At 46.4% G+C, this 14,777-nt stretch overlaps 2 protein-coding genes across 2 annotated transcripts; one reads left to right on the top strand and one right to left on the bottom strand.

Moving 5' to 3' along the window:
* Window positions 1-578: 578 nt before the first annotated feature.
* On the top strand, window positions 579-9,027 carry RAC3 (Rac family small GTPase 3). Its single transcript, XM_048492131.1, has 6 exons — window positions 579-857; window positions 5,703-5,774; window positions 6,592-6,709; window positions 7,407-7,469; window positions 7,760-7,919; window positions 8,133-9,027. Exons 1-6 carry the CDS (start codon window positions 823-825, stop codon window positions 8,261-8,263), a joined length of 579 nt encoding a protein of 192 aa, XP_048348088.1. The 5' UTR covers window positions 579-822; the 3' UTR covers window positions 8,264-9,027.
* On the bottom strand, window positions 8,632-13,538 carry DCXR (dicarbonyl and L-xylulose reductase). Its single transcript, XM_048492130.1, has 8 exons — window positions 13,252-13,538; window positions 13,063-13,160; window positions 12,324-12,478; window positions 11,206-11,248; window positions 10,716-10,815; window positions 10,445-10,509; window positions 9,966-10,083; window positions 8,632-9,296 (listed from the first exon to the last, which is right to left on the bottom strand). The coding sequence occupies exons 1-8, from the start codon at window positions 13,298-13,300 to the stop codon at window positions 9,193-9,195; spliced, it is 732 nt and encodes a 243-aa protein (XP_048348087.1). The 5' UTR covers window positions 13,301-13,538; the 3' UTR covers window positions 8,632-9,192.
* Between the last annotated feature and the right edge of the window lie 1,239 nt (window positions 13,539-14,777).

The raw sequence follows: 14,777 nt of genomic DNA, 5'->3' as shown, positions 1-14,777 counted from the left end.
TGTGTGGACATTCTGATGGCGGCCAAGGCAATGAGATTTGTTGGCAGTCTGCTTTGGAGGGTAGAGATGGGAGCTGACCTATCACTTTCCAGCCCTTTTCACAGAAGATTGCCCCCCTTCCTCAGCCTTCTAGCGCTGCTGCATCAAACTAATTGTCATGCACAGAGTTACTTGAGCAGCAGGCAGCCTTGCCACTTTCCCCCCAACAGCAGGGCTCCTGCGTTGTTAAATGCTGCATGGCAGGCAGAAACTCAACGGATGAAGCACCCTTCTGCTAAGAAAAGGTTCGCTCTGGTGGCAGAAGAGGTGGATATATTGCCTACTGGGAAAAGGAAGCTCCTCAGTCCCGGATCCCTAAAAGGAGCCGAGGCCTTGTGCCACAACCCTGCCTGCCTTAAAGATGCTTTCCCTCTGCTGCGGGTGGTAGCTCCGCGAGGCGCCCGAGCGCTAGTTAGTTGCTAAGATACCGCTGGTTGCTCCCAACTCCGACGCATCCTGTTGGGTCCTAAAGTGCTGAGTGCTCCAGGATCCAGTTGGCTACACGGGTGGGACCCCTGGAGGTGGGAGCCGCTCCCTTTGCTCCGCTTCCTTTCACACGAGCCCCTACCCGAGAGTGGAGGCGAAGAGGGGCTGCCTGCCTGCCGCTCTCCCCCCGTCCCTCCTCCCACCCGGCCCCGCCCGGCTCCGGGTCTGTCTCTCCGTGGCTGTCTGTCTTGTGCTGCCCTCGCTCGCTCACTGCGGCTGCGGGCTGCATCCATAGCTAAGGAAGCCGAGCAAGGCAGCCGGTCGCCGCCATCCCTGCCCACCGCGCTCCCGGGGCAGATGCAGGCCATCAAGTGTGTGGTCGTGGGAGACGGGTGAGCGCCGGCAGGGACCGCGAGCCAGGGTGGGGGCGAGGGTGGCGCTCGGCCAGGCGGACCGGGACGTGCCACGGGGCCAAGGCCAGGGGTGGGGTCGGCCAGAGGGGCTGAAAAAGGAGATGGCGCGTTTCTGCCCCCAGCCCCCCTCCCCACAGTTTCATTCCCTAGGACTGGCGGACCCTTCTGCACGGACGGTCCAGTGCAGAACACACGCCCATCTGGCTCTGCCCGACGTATGGTTGCCTGTGCTTCCCTCTTTCTTTCACACACACACACCTATTGTTGCCCCAGCAAATCTATGCCACCGCTCCGCCCCACTTCTTCCCAGAGCAGTCTTTGGCCTGGTAGTAGCTGCCTCCCCCCCTCCCCCACAAGTCATTCTTGGGGGGCCCCCACCTCTGCCCCCTCCCATCTGCTGCAGTCTCCAGGGAGGGTTTTCATCACCCTGGCACTGGATCTGCCCCTCTGAAGTCTTGTAGCTTCGCCATGTGTTGTGGTGAACCAAGGAAGAAGCCGAACCTTTTATGCAACGGGGTGGCATTTCAGACAGGGCGGGACTTTTTTCGGGGGGGCGGGTGGGTGGGTATCGATTCCCTAACAACTGGAAGGCTTGTATTGTGTGGTAAGCTTTTGAAAACCTGTTCAGCCAAGATCCACGGCCATTGTACTCGGAGGAGGGACATACGCTGCTTCCTCGTTTGAACCTGAAGATTATCCATCCTCCCATCTTCCAGAGTATTAGAAAAGAAAGCCATGCTGGCAGAGTTGGCCAGCGCCAGGATCCCGTAGGTAGCAGCTGAATAAAACAGGAGTCCAATGGCACCTTATATAGAGCAACAAAATTAATTCCTAAATTCCTTGGAATCTGAGCCCATTTAAACTCACTGATTACGTCCTCTCGAAAACTTACGCCTGGATAAATATTGCTAGTCTTTAAGGCAGTGCTGGACTCCTGTTTGAAGTCCTGAACCAGTGTCGTACTGACTGCTCACTCAGAAGTCCAGTTCTAGCAAGAAGGCAAATGTTGTAAGAATGCATTGAGGCGCTGACCGCCGTGGGCACTCAGTAACAGAGGATACAAGATTAAACTAGGGACCACTTTCCCATCACAAATTGTAACACCAAAAATGAATTCTGTTGGTAGATGAACTTAGTAAAGGGACCTGCTGGAGTTTCCCCAGAGTGAGGTGCAGCAAAAGAGCTCGCAGACATGTAGAGGACAGAGTTGTTCTGCGACCAAGCCTCAGATTCCTTCCTTGTGAAACTCTCTGGTTGACGCTGTCTTTAGGCCTGACCCACCTCAGGTTAAGAATGGGCAAGACCCTGTATGTAACCTGTAACCCAGTGGTGGGATTCAGCAGGTTCACACCACTTCAGCAGAACCGGTTGTTGAAATGGTGCTTGTAAACAATCAGTTGTTAAATTTATTTGAATTCCCACCACCAGAACCGGTTGTTAAATTATTTGAATCCCATCACTGCTGTAACCTGTATTTAATCCTGAGATTGAAGGGAGGAGCACCATATAGGTGTGAATCCCTTGTTCTGATGTCATGATTTTCCTTGTTGGTAGAGTCTAATACCCACACCTCCATTTAGCCTAAGCAATCAAAGTGTTTGAATGACCCATGGCTGATATTTGGCTTGGTTTCCTGGCACTGGCTGACTCTGCTAGCTTGGATTTTTTTCCCCTCTTAGCATTAAAATCTATCCTTCAAGCTAAGTGGCTCTTCTGCTGGAGGAAAAGTCACTGAAGTTGAAAGAAGGCTCCTTAGGCTGAAGGAAGCCTTCAAATTCTGCTGAGCGGAGTTGTAGGATACAGGCCACAATTTTTACAGTTTTCCCAATAATACTGACCTACCTGACAGGAGTTGTTGAAAGAATTATAGAACTAGATTCAGTACTTGGTACTTAAATACATACCAAAAGATTTCTCTGGTTCAGGGCAGCCTGATCTTGTCAGATCTCAGTAGCTAGATTAGTAGCTACTGATGAGTATCTGGATGAGAGACCACCCAAGAAGCCTATGGTTGCTTCAGAGAGGCAAGCAGTACAAAGGAACTCTGTCTCTTGTCTCGAAAACCCTACAGGTAAGTGGGAGCTTAATGCCAGAGTAAGTAGTGGAAGAGGTAAAGCCAGAGTAAGTAGTGGAAGGAGTGATGAGGGAAGATATGATTTCGGGTTCTCACAAGCTTCCCTTGTTTAAGCATATAAGATTCCTGCTGGATCAGACCAAAGGTATATCTAGTCCAGTGTCCTTTTTCCTACAGTGATCATCAGATGCCCTCAAGAAGTCCATAAAACAGCGTGAAAGAAGGCCTCATGATAGTGACATCCAGGGTTGTACTAGCTCTAAGCATGTCTAATGGCTGTTAAGAGCCCTGTCCTTCATGAATTTGTCTAACTCCCTTTTTAAAACCATCTAAGCACATGGCCACTGTTAAATCTTGTAACAGCAGATTCTACACAACAATTATATGTTGGGTACAGAAATTCTTTCTCATGAATATTCTGGCTATCAACTTTACTGAGTGATCTCAAGTTTTTCTGTTATGAAAGAGGAAAAATTCTGTCCATTAATATCATATACAATTTTGTGAACCCCTTTAATATATTTTCTAAACCCGCCTCTTTCCAAACGAAAATGCTCCAACCTCTTTGTGTGTATGAAATGCAATCAAGTAGCAGCTGACTTATGGCACCCCCACAAGGAGTTTTCAAGGCAAGTGAGAAGCCAAGGTGATTTGCCATTGCCTTCCTCTATAGAGTCTTCCTTGGTGGTCTCTCTTCCTATTACTGACCCTGTTTAACTTCCAAGATCTGAAGAGATTGGACTCTACCATACCACCTTCCCTACAAATTCTTTAACCTTTCCTCAAAAAGAAACTCAAACCTTTTGATCACTTTGCTTGCCCTTTTCATCTTTTCCAACTCTGTGATACTCTTTTTTCAGATGGACAATGAGAAATATAAATCAATATATCTGATTCTTAACATGGCCCAAGGGTGCAGCTCAGTCTGCATGATGTAACCAATGGGATTTTTCAGCAGTCCTGGTAGAACCCTCGAGGTTTGCAGGAAAATCCCAAAAGTTATAAAGAGGTTAATTCCAAAATCACAATGTATAGGGGGTAAAATACCTGAGATCTTGGGATACAATATCACTACCACTATCACCATTTGAGAGCCAGCGTGGAGTAGTGGTTAAGAGCAGGTGGATTCTAATCTGGAGAACCGGGTTTGATTCCCCACTCCTCCACCTGAGCGGCAGAGGCTTATCTGGTGAACTAGATGTGTTTCCGCACTCCTACATTCCTGCTGGATGACCTTGGGCTAGTCACAGTTCTTTGGAACACTCTCAGCCTAACCTACCTCACAAGGTGTCAGTTGTGGGGAGAGGAAGGGAAAGGAGCTTGTAGGCCACCTTGAATCTCCTTACAGGAGAGAAAGGTGGGGTATAAATCCAAACTCTTTTTCTTCATTTTGTGGGTTGCTTAGCAATCCCATAACCCATGTTGAAGGGGGATGTAGATGCCCTGCTGGGAGAAGGATAATTAAGGTAGTAAAGGCTGGGGGAGGGAAAGGGGGAAAATACAGCAGAAAAAATGTTGAAGGAAGGAGGTGATGGACAGTAAGGTGGAGAAAGGAGGGCAGGCAGGAAAAAAAATCAGGAGAAGGAAGCAGGACCAGCCAGGATCGGTAGAATTTCCCCTCCTTGTCAGTTCTCACACAGCCCCACCTGTAGTGACTACACCATTGATTTATATAAAGTCATAATTTTGGCCGTTGTATTGTTAGTCCCTCTCTTAACAATCTCTAATGTGGAGCTGGCCTTTTTCACAGCTAGCATATTACAATTACGTTGAGCAATCTTTTACAACCCCAAGATCTCTTTCCTGGATAGTGACCAACAGTTCAGACCTTGTTAATGATGTCTTTGCCCTAAAGCGCAACATTTACCATGTTAGGTTTTTGCCCAATCTCCCCAGTTTACAAAGATCCTTTGGAACTCTTCACAGTCGGCTTGGATTTTCACCATCCAGATCATCCACTTGATTTTTCAACAATTCACACTTTTAGCATCTAGATTTTTAATCTAGGTCTATTTTGGTAGCCTCACTAGTAAGTTTTTACTTGCTTTACTTGCTAACTAAGATTTGTGGAAGCAACACATTTGCAAGGTGTATGTTGCCTTAGCAACAGAAGAGTAGAACAATTGATACAGAAGTGGATTTACATATAGACTAAACAGGCTATATTTTATAGCCTCAAATCAGGAGGGACCTCTAAATACATCTGGCCCCAAATCACTTATTTACAGTTTGTTTTATTTATTCGTTTTTGGTAATGCTATGGAGCCTCTTAAAATTGGCAGTGATAAAAACCCAGGCCTAAATGCATTATGTTTTACTATACTAGGCACCTAACATGTACACATAAATTTATGCTTGAATTGGTGACTTGAAACTTAAAGTAAGACAGCATCTCCAAGCCCCCCACTCCAATCCCACAATAATAATAAGAGTTTGAATTTATACCCTGCCTTTGTCTGCTGTAAGGAGATTCAAGGTGGCTTACAAACACCTTTCTCTTCTCTTCTCAGCAGACTCTCTGTGAGGTAGGTGGGACTGAGAGAGTTCCAAAGACCTGTGACTAGCCCAAGGTCACTCAGCAGTCATGTAGGAGTGGGGAAACAAATCCAGCTTACCAGAAAAGAGTCTACTGCTCATACAGAGGAGTGAAGAATCAAACCTGGTTCTCCAGATTGGAGTCCACCTGCTGTTAACCACACCATGCTGCCTCTCATCTCTGTGCTTTTACGGCTTTGCTTTCCTTTTCTTAGGGCTGTGGGGAAGACCTGTCTGCTAATCAGCTACACGACCAATGCCTTCCCTGGAGAGTATATCCCCACTGTGTGAGTATTTGGAAACCAAGCCATAGGTTCCTATACATACTTGTGTGATAAGATGCATTCTACGCTTTGGTTTGTAAGACACACATTCTTGGATTTTGATATTCTGGATGTTGGAATGTACCTGCATGTATCATGACTCATGATGATTTTCACATGGGCAAACACACAATTTCTTACATGTGCTATTTGTGTCATGCTTGACGTGGTCCTGGGGAATCCACACAGCAAAAATAAGCACTTTCATGACCATTACTCAAGAATATCTATTTTGGAATTGCATGAAGTAATGTTGACATGTAAAACAGTCCCAATTATGTTATAGATATTACAAACCTTCGTATTATATTCCAGGCCAACCACAATTGTGCTGTGAATACAGTATCAATTGACTCACTCCAATTACCTCTTAAAACATCCTTTAACCATTCTTTCTGCTCACATAATCAGAATGGCCAATGTACAGGAAAAGAGTGAGTTTTAAATTTCATGGGTTTGTGTCTACCCATGGTACATCATTTAATGAAATGGAATACACAGATTAACAAAAGACAGTATGCAATTTTTGAATAAATTGGGAAGGAGGAGACCAATTTTACTATACTTCAGCTTCTGTCCATACAACAAAAATGGTTCATCTTAGAGATTAAATTAGAAAGTGACTGAGAACTTTCAAGGCAGGGCTTACTTACTAAGAAAACACAAATGGAGGGTGGGAATTATTCAGGAATAATCAAATCTAGAATGTACTGACCTTGAGAATACAGCATAGAGATGGGATGGAATGTCTGTGTTTCTGACTGGAGCAATTTTCCACCAGGTTTGATAATTATTCTGCCAATGTCATGGTGGACGGAAAGCCAGTAAATCTGGGGCTATGGGACACAGCAGGACAAGAGGACTATGACAGACTGCGTCCTCTTTCCTACCCACAAACAGTAAGTGCCAATATTGTCCTCAGCTCCTTAATGAGGGTTTGTATCCCCTTTCAGAGAAAGTCCCCCAAGTTCCTGGCTACTGGAATAGACAGTAGCTCTATATATTCTGTTCTGTATTTTTTTTTTGTTTCTGCAAAGAAGTTGTCTGAATTAACAAAGTAAGAAAGGTCTGTTAGACCCTAAGTCCATCTAGTCCAGCATCCTGTGGCTAGCAAATGGCCCAGGAAAACCCATAATAAGGCATGAAAGCATTGGTTCCCCCATTCCCCCCACCCACACACACCCACACACACACACCACTGCTTCGCAAGTAACTGGTACTCATGGCCTAAAAAACATGGAAGATCATTGTGTAAAAATAATGCTCCATCAATGTATTTAATTCTCCTTTTAAGCCTTCCATATAAAGGCCATCACATTTTATGAGCAAACAAAAAGCATGAAGTACTTCTCTATTTTCTGAAACCACTGCCAAAGCCTATAATGTATTCTCTTTGTGGAATCTGGTATTTAGGGTAGGACAGGAGTGAGGATAAATGTTGAGATATAAAGGGGAGAGACTGGTGGGTGGGATGATTTCAGGGGAGAAACCAATGGTCCGCAACAGCATAAGATGGTTCTATATACTATTACATGCAGAAGCATTAACTACCCTACATTACCCTTTCCATGTAATGAATGTTTTTTATTCCTACAGGATGTTTTCCTGATCTGCTTCTCATTAGTAAGCCCAGCCTCTTTTGAAAATGTCCGAGCCAAGGTAATACTTTTTTTTAATTAGAAAACTATCATGGCTACCCATTAGCAGAGAATGGTGATTCTGGTAGCTAGCATTATGCCTTCTGTGGTCACTAAAGTATACATGTAATGCTTCCAGAACAGGATGGAAGTCAGTGGGGAGTATGTGCAGAATTAGTCCCTCTCCCTGAAGTCTTCTCTTAAGTTGGGTTAGGCTAAGAACCAGAAATGGTCACTATCCCAGACTCCCCCTCCCCCCCACTGTACTCAGTATCACCAAGCAAAAAAGTATACTTTTCTCTCCATTTTTAGTGGTACCCAGAGGTTCGGCATCACTGCCCCAACACCCCAATCATCTTAGTGGGCACCAAGCTGGACCTGAGGGATGACAAGGACACCATTGAAAGACTGCGTGACAAGAAGCTGGCCCCCATCACCTACCCCCAAGGGCTAGCTATGGCCCGGGAGATTGGTGAGTTTTGGAAACAGGGCTTTAGGAAGGGACGGGAAAATGTGAACAGCATTTCCTCCTGTCTTTTAAATAACTCCCGTTTTCTGTATCATGAGGATTAGGAACTGGCATTGAAAAAAAGTCAATGCTCCTGGTTCTAATGGTAGCTGAGGGTAAAGGAGAGAAATTGTGTCTGCACACTAAAGCTATGTGCTGTGCTCTCTCTTTCTGTAGGTTCAGTGAAATATCTAGAATGCTCTGCCCTTACACAGCGAGGCCTCAAGACTGTCTTTGACGAAGCCATCCGTGCTGTGCTGTGTCCCCCACCTGTGAAGAAGCCTGGCAAGAAATGCACCGTGTTCTAAGGTCATCTGAGTTCAGCATGTTATGAGTGTCTTCTCCTTGTGTGTTCAAGGAAGGAGCGTTCTCTGGGTGTTCCCGCAGTGGGAGAGGCGGGGCCCTTCATCATGTACGAAGTCAGTGTTTTTTAAATGTCTCTTTGATTTAACGTCTGTGTCAATGTAAAAAGGGCCGCATGGGAGAAAGAGGAGCTCGATGCTGTCCCACCCCAGGGCGCAGCAGTGGGAGGGGCATGCTCTCCATGAATCCATGCCAGGGGGTAGTGCGTGAATAGAAAGAGCCGCCCTTTATACTATTTCAATTGGTGCTAGAGCACTGTGGTGGGAGCAGGTAACTACCCCAGTGGGGGGTGGAAAGACAAATGAGACACAGGTTGACGAAACAGCCATTAGTGCTTTATTATGTGAGACACTAGCTAAGCAGCTCTGTGCCATCCAAAGCTGTTTTTGCTTCCCAGGGCATCAGCCTGTGTGCTGCTCCAAAGCTGGTTTGCTGACCGTCAGCCCTCCCAAAGATGCGGAGGAGGACGAAAGTCACTTTACCTTGTACAGTTTGGGGAGGACAGGGCTGTTTGGCAGGAGCTCAAGACGAAAAAGGAACCAGATGGCAGGGTGATGGCCAACCCCTTTTTTTGGTCAGTTGTGATGTATTGGGGATGGAGCAGGCGGAGCTTTGGAGGGTTAGGATGGAAACAGGTCCAGTTTTTAATCATCGTGTAGAGTGATGAGCTGAACACCTCTTATTTTATACAATAAACATTTCTCCATAAGTAAGGAGTCATGATTTCTTAAGGTCCAGAACAAGAAAAGGGGGCATCTGTATTTTTTTTACTAATTTCACATGTCCTACTAGTGGATCATTCTCTTCACCCTCTTCAGGATGGCTGGATAATCAACTGAGATGCATTTCCATAGAGAATGGAGCACACTGTGCTTTAACTGACAAGGAATCCCCCATCAACTGGCAATATGACACCTGTTGACATGTTGCTTTGGTCACTCAGCAGGAAGAGGATGCTGTTCACCACATCAGCCACCTCTGTGAAAACAGATGCACCAAGGATAGCTCAAATGGAGTCTGAAGACAATCATAGCAGCCCAATCCTCTTGATTTTGGACAGAAAGGAAGAAACTCCCCTCTCTTCAAACAAAACAGGACTTCTCCTTTGCCCTGACCCAGCACTTCTCCCACATCAGTTTGCTTTTTTTTCGATAGGTTAATTTAGACATGTGACTGGAAGGTAACTCAACCCTAACATAATAAATCATCCCTATGTCATGGTTTTTTCCATGTCAAAATTTTTCAAGTCAGGGAGCTCTCACAATGGTGCTTCCCACTCATGGGAGAACTACACCTCCTGACTAGAGCGTATATTAATACCAACACACACAGGAGGAAGAAAAAGGCTCCCTCTCCATTTCAGAGATGTTTCTTAACAGTCCTTCAGCCTTAATCATCCCAGGCAAAAAATATGCCCCATCTGGGAAAGCACAGTGTTGGTGTAAGAATCCCATAAACCTCTGGTGCTGCAGACATCAAACACAGCAACAGCCTTGTGCCTCCCCTAGCTCTGCAGCACATTACTTAAAAAAGGAATGATATGCAAGAGTCAAGTATTTTCTTTTTACCAAGCGTTCCAGGCTCACATCACTACTCAGGCCCACCCCCCTCGTTCACATACAGGAGCAAGCTGGCACTCCAACTGACCTGCAAACTTTCCCAGAGGGATACGGCTTGTCATAGTCGCAGCTTTCTGGGGATCACTCCAATTGCGGCGTCCCATCTCAGTCATGACGACAGTGGGGTTCACACTGTTCACCCGGATCTTGAAGCGAGCGCAAGGCAGGGGACAGTGAATGCAGATTTAGACCATGCCTGCGATTTGGTCATGTGTTTTGAAGATTTCACTCTGTTCCCCCCATGCTTGGTCACAAATGAGATCTTAGTCTCACACCAGTCTCCATTATTTTATCCTCCAGCTGGCCCATGAAGCTGTATGTGGCTCTGAATTCCATTACACTGTCTCCAGAGACCAATTCCCCCATCAGTTCCCCCAACAATTGCCCCATCAGTCTAGACACAGATATATATCATTTCAAGCATAACCCTGACTGCCCTTAGCACTGACCAGGCTTTGCCGGTTCCACATATCTACCTTGCTCTGTTCATTAGGATTGGGATCTTACCTTGTGAGGCCCCAACTCCAAAGCCATTGATCTGGTCAGCATGTCCAAACCACTCTTAGTGCAACCTTAAACAAACAGATTTTAGTGCATTAAGCCTCTGCCTGCTCCTTCCTTCCCCTTCCCATATACTTCACTTGCAAATCTGGGATGGTCTTAAATAAGCATAGCTTGAATCCAGGTCCTAATTGCAACCAATCTGAAAACCACTGGCAGTTTCCACCAATGTTTCAGTGGGAAGGACAACCCAGGACATCTTGAGAGTTATACTCACAATATACTGTGTGATCCAGCACAGCTCGCAGCGAGGCCTGGCTTGAGACATTCACTATTGCACCTGGAGCTCCTCGAGCAATCAGCTTCCGAGCAATAATCTGAAATGTGTGACATTGGAAAATGGGTGGACATGGTAGCTTGTAGCTTAGACTAGGCTGACAGCACTATGTTGAAATGTATTCTAGCCCACTGAGGAACAGCAAAAAGGAAGGCTTCCAATGAGTCCCAGTGCTGAGTGCACAAGGAACAGGTCGGTGCCAGCAGGGGCTGATGGGATTTGTATAGTTTAAACATGAACATCTGGAGAGCCGCAGGTTGCAGACCCCTGGTCTAAACTATACCTCTGCACATATATGGTTTATCACAACCATAAGTTTTCCATGGAGGCCAGAATACCAGCCGAACTATTTGAAAAAAATCACCCCTGTTCAGATGTCGATACGTTGCTTAGGTGTTAGCATTGCCCTCCTGATATCATCTCTTCTCACCTGGGAGATCTGCAGCGCAGCTTGAAGGTTGATGCTGAAAGACCTGTATAAAATCCAAATCAGATTAAATAGGCAAAGTAAAGAATGCCCAGAAAGCAACAGTTCAGTAGTGGCTTCTAGGGCCTAAAGACTTCCTGCATAGCAGTGATAATCTACTGATTCAGCCACCCTCAATTTTCAAGTGTATCTGATGTAGTAATATTCAAGTAGGTAACACAAAATGAGTTTATCTCTTCTATTCTCATAGAGAAGATGGTTCATGCCTCTGTGAGCCAGCTCTTTCCTTTGGCAGGCTCAGAGAGATTAAAATTTAAACATCAATCTAGGACAAAGGTTTTATTACACTTCTCTTTCAAGACAAGATGCAAACAGGTCTCGAGCTGTACCAGTGTCTATCTAACTACAATGGTCACATGCTGCCACCCTCCCCCCACAACTGAAAAGAGATTCCACATGTTAATCTATGACAACTTTCACACAAATTATTCTCTGGTAGTTGCTGCTGCTGGGAATGAAGAGACATTTGCAGTGGCAATGAAGCATGACACACCAGTATTCCCTGCAGTTTCCTGCCTCAGCCCCCAACAACCACCATTTCCCCTCCTTTAGCAGAAGGTTTTTTTAAAAATTGGAAATTGCTAAATCACAATAGTGTTATAATGATCTATTGCCACAATCTACTAGTTTCTGGCTGTCATTATTTTGAAAAGTTTTACCCCTTTTTCATTGCAGAGGTGTACAGTGAAGTGTTCAGCCTGTGCTTTTAAAAATGAAATTAGGAACTAATGGACTGTTTTAATCAATTCCCAAATATTGTAAAAAAAATAGTGTGTTTGTAGGAAAAATGGGAGCCATGGGGGCTCAGGCAAGAAAAATGACACCAATATGTTTTGGATCCAAAAAATGCACACCATCCTGTCTCCCTGGAGTTCAGGGCTAGTCTTTCCAAAAAGATTGTACCAAACCAGGCTTGAGAACCACCACAGCAAAATGCGGGAAAACACTGAAGCAGGGTGCATAGAGAACCAAGTGTGTGCTGCTGAAACCCATGCTGCTTCAAGGAAGCCAAAAAGTAGCAAAACATCGGTGTGGTGGAAACAGCCCATTTCAGAGATTACCTGTCAAAGGCCTCCTTGGTCACTTCTAGAAATGGCTCCAGCAATGCCACCCCAGCATTATTCACCAGTAGATCGATATCGCCCACTCCATTCAAGGCTGCCTCTGTGGCCTCCCAATCTCCTACATCAACACACACTGTCTGGATTCCTGGGCACTGGGGGCAGAACAGATAAATCCTAAGAAGATGGGAGCAAAATTGAGGCTGACTAGTGCCAAGGGGGCCTTCCCGACTACACAGAATCAGGTTAGAGACACGTGGTGGTTCCTACAGATTATAATGAGACAGTACTTTCATACCTGACACTAAATGTGTGCTTTGCAACTGGCATGTACCTGGCATGTACACTTCTAATAGCTACCTGGCATGTACACTGGCATGTACACTTCTGGCATGTACACTTCTAATAGCATGTGTTAGAAAATACTCTTATATGAATGACAAGAAACACTGTACAATGTCCAGCTTCGTTTGTCACAGCAATTCTGCGATCAGAGCCACATGAAAGGTTGCCAACTTATTTAATTTGAGGGATAAACGAGCACTTGCTGATCTCTGTGGCCCGGGACGCCGGGGCAAAGAGAGAACCTTGCAAATGAGGAAGGAAGGCCCAGAGGCTGGGTGCCTCGCCGGTACCAAGCAAGGTGAAGGGCTGCCTGCAGGCGAGAGGCCGCGTCTGGGTCATAAAGCGGCTCGAGAGGGCTAGTCGGACGGGGCAAGGCGCTGGCCTCGCTCTATACCTCTTTCTGCAGGCAGTCGAGGTCCGCGTGGGTCCGGCTCAGCGCCACCACCTGGGCCCCGGCCCGACTCAAGGCTACAGCCACCGCTCGGCCGATCCCTGCAAAGGGCGGGAGAGAGGAAGGGCTGAAAGGGCAGCCAAAACGCACGTTCCCGGCCTTGATCCCACCACCCCGGGCCCCGTCCGATACCTTTGCCTGCCCCCGTCACCAGAGCCCGACGGCCCGCAAAACGCTCCATCCCAGAGGACGGCCGCGTCAAGTTAAGAGTTCGCCTCCGGGGGCGGAAATAACCCCGCGCCACATAAGGCCCGAAGAAACGCCCCCATTTTGCCCCTCTCCGAATGGCCGCTTCTCCGCCATTGATCTGTCTCGCAGTCCCGGGATCCGCCTCTCGCGGAGAGACCTCCCTCCTGTTTCCAACGCCGTCGTCTCCGGAAAGCACTCGGATCCTGCCCTCGAACTTGCAACCAAAGAGCTTTCCTCGTTCCTCTGAACCCTGTTGCTATTGGAGATCCCTCCAACCCTGGCTTAATTTCTGAAACGCGCGCGCAAGGGTAAATCCCATCTATTAATAATTTATAATGTATCTCTGGATAAGTGTGTGCAATGTAGAATACCAACTCCGGTTCGTGAAATTCCTGGATAACTGGGGATGATGCCTGGAGAGGATAGAGCAGTGATGGCGAACCTTTTCGAGGCCGAGTGCCCAAATTGCAACACAAAACCCACTTATTTATCGCAAAGTGCCAACACGGCAATTTAACCTGAATACTGAGGTTTTAGTTTAGAAAAAAACGGTTGGCTCCCAGGCGTGCGTTACTCAGGAGTAAGCTTGGTGGTAGTCGGTGGCTTTGCTTTGAAGCAACCGAGCTTACTCGCAGGTAAAGGATCGCGCTTTAGTTCTTCGTATGAAAATCAGTGGGGTTTAACAGCGCTTAACAGGGTTATCTACACTGCGTCCCCAAAACTAGGTCTTAGGTTTAATGCTAATAATTGAGCCCAGTGGCCCAGGCCAGCCTAGATATGTGTGTGTGTGTGTGGGGGGGGGGGTGCAACTTTGTTTGCACATGCCCACAGAGAGGGCTCTGAGTGCCATCTCTGGCACCCGTGCCATAGGTTTGCCACCACTGGGATAGAGTTTGATAAAGGGAGAGAACTAGACTGGGATGTGTTACTTCAGGCAGAGCCCATCCTTCCAAGCTGTTATTTCCTTCAAGGGAACCAAGCTCTGTAGTCTGAAGATCAGATGGATTAATTCTTATTTTATTATATTTATACCCCACCCTATACCTGCAAAGGCCAGGCTCAAGGCCGCCGGGAGTAGTAAAGGCCCCACCTGGAGGCTGCTAATCCTATGCACTTTGGATATGTGTGCTGTTTTAGGTTCCCTCTGTTGGGGAGAAAGGTGAGGTATGTACATAAAATAAATCACTAGTGTGGACTACTGCCAGGGATGAAACTAGTTTAAATTTCTGACTTGTACTGCTTGCCTGCCCTATTCCACCTCCCTCTCTCCCCCTTTCACCCTCTCAAAGAAAATGGGAAGTACTACTTTGTCTAATTTCTTACCAGTTTGTGGTATCAGGCCATAACAGGTTACATTATATACATAGTTCTCTTAAATCACTAAAGATGGGGTGTCCACATATATTGTTGTTGGTTTTTTATGTGGTTTGGTATTTTTTACTTCCATGTACTCTGATTATTGTTGTTTG

Source organism: Sphaerodactylus townsendi, linkage group LG03 (genome assembly GCF_021028975.2).
Source record: "Sphaerodactylus townsendi isolate TG3544 linkage group LG03, MPM_Stown_v2.3, whole genome shotgun sequence".
Lineage (NCBI taxonomy): Eukaryota > Metazoa > Chordata > Lepidosauria > Squamata > Sphaerodactylidae > Sphaerodactylus > Sphaerodactylus townsendi.
Note: the sequence above shows the minus strand (reverse complement) of the source record. Positions and strands in the feature narration are given on the sequence as shown.

Bases quoted from the DNA above. Each gene is read 5' to 3' on its own strand.
- DCXR (XM_048492130.1), bottom strand. From the start codon at position 13,300: ATGGAGCGTTTTGCGGGCCGTCGGGCTCTGGTGACGGGGGCAGGCAAA. The intron at 10,816-11,205 runs GTGAGAAGAGAT...CACACATTTCAG, and splicing joins CTGCGCTGCAGATCTCCCAG to ATTATTGCTCGGAAGCTGAT. The intron at 9,297-9,965 runs GTCAGTTGGAGT...CTGTTTTCACAG, and splicing joins CCCTCTGGGAAAGTTTGCAG to AGGTGGCTGATGTGGTGAAC.
- RAC3 (XM_048492131.1), top strand. From the start codon at position 823: ATGCAGGCCATCAAGTGTGTGGTCGTGGGAGACGG. The intron at 5,775-6,591 runs GTGAGTATTTGG...ATTTTCCACCAG, and splicing joins GGAGAGTATATCCCCACTGT to GTTTGATAATTATTCTGCCA. The intron at 7,470-7,759 runs GTAATACTTTTT...CTCCATTTTTAG, and splicing joins TTGAAAATGTCCGAGCCAAG to TGGTACCCAGAGGTTCGGCA.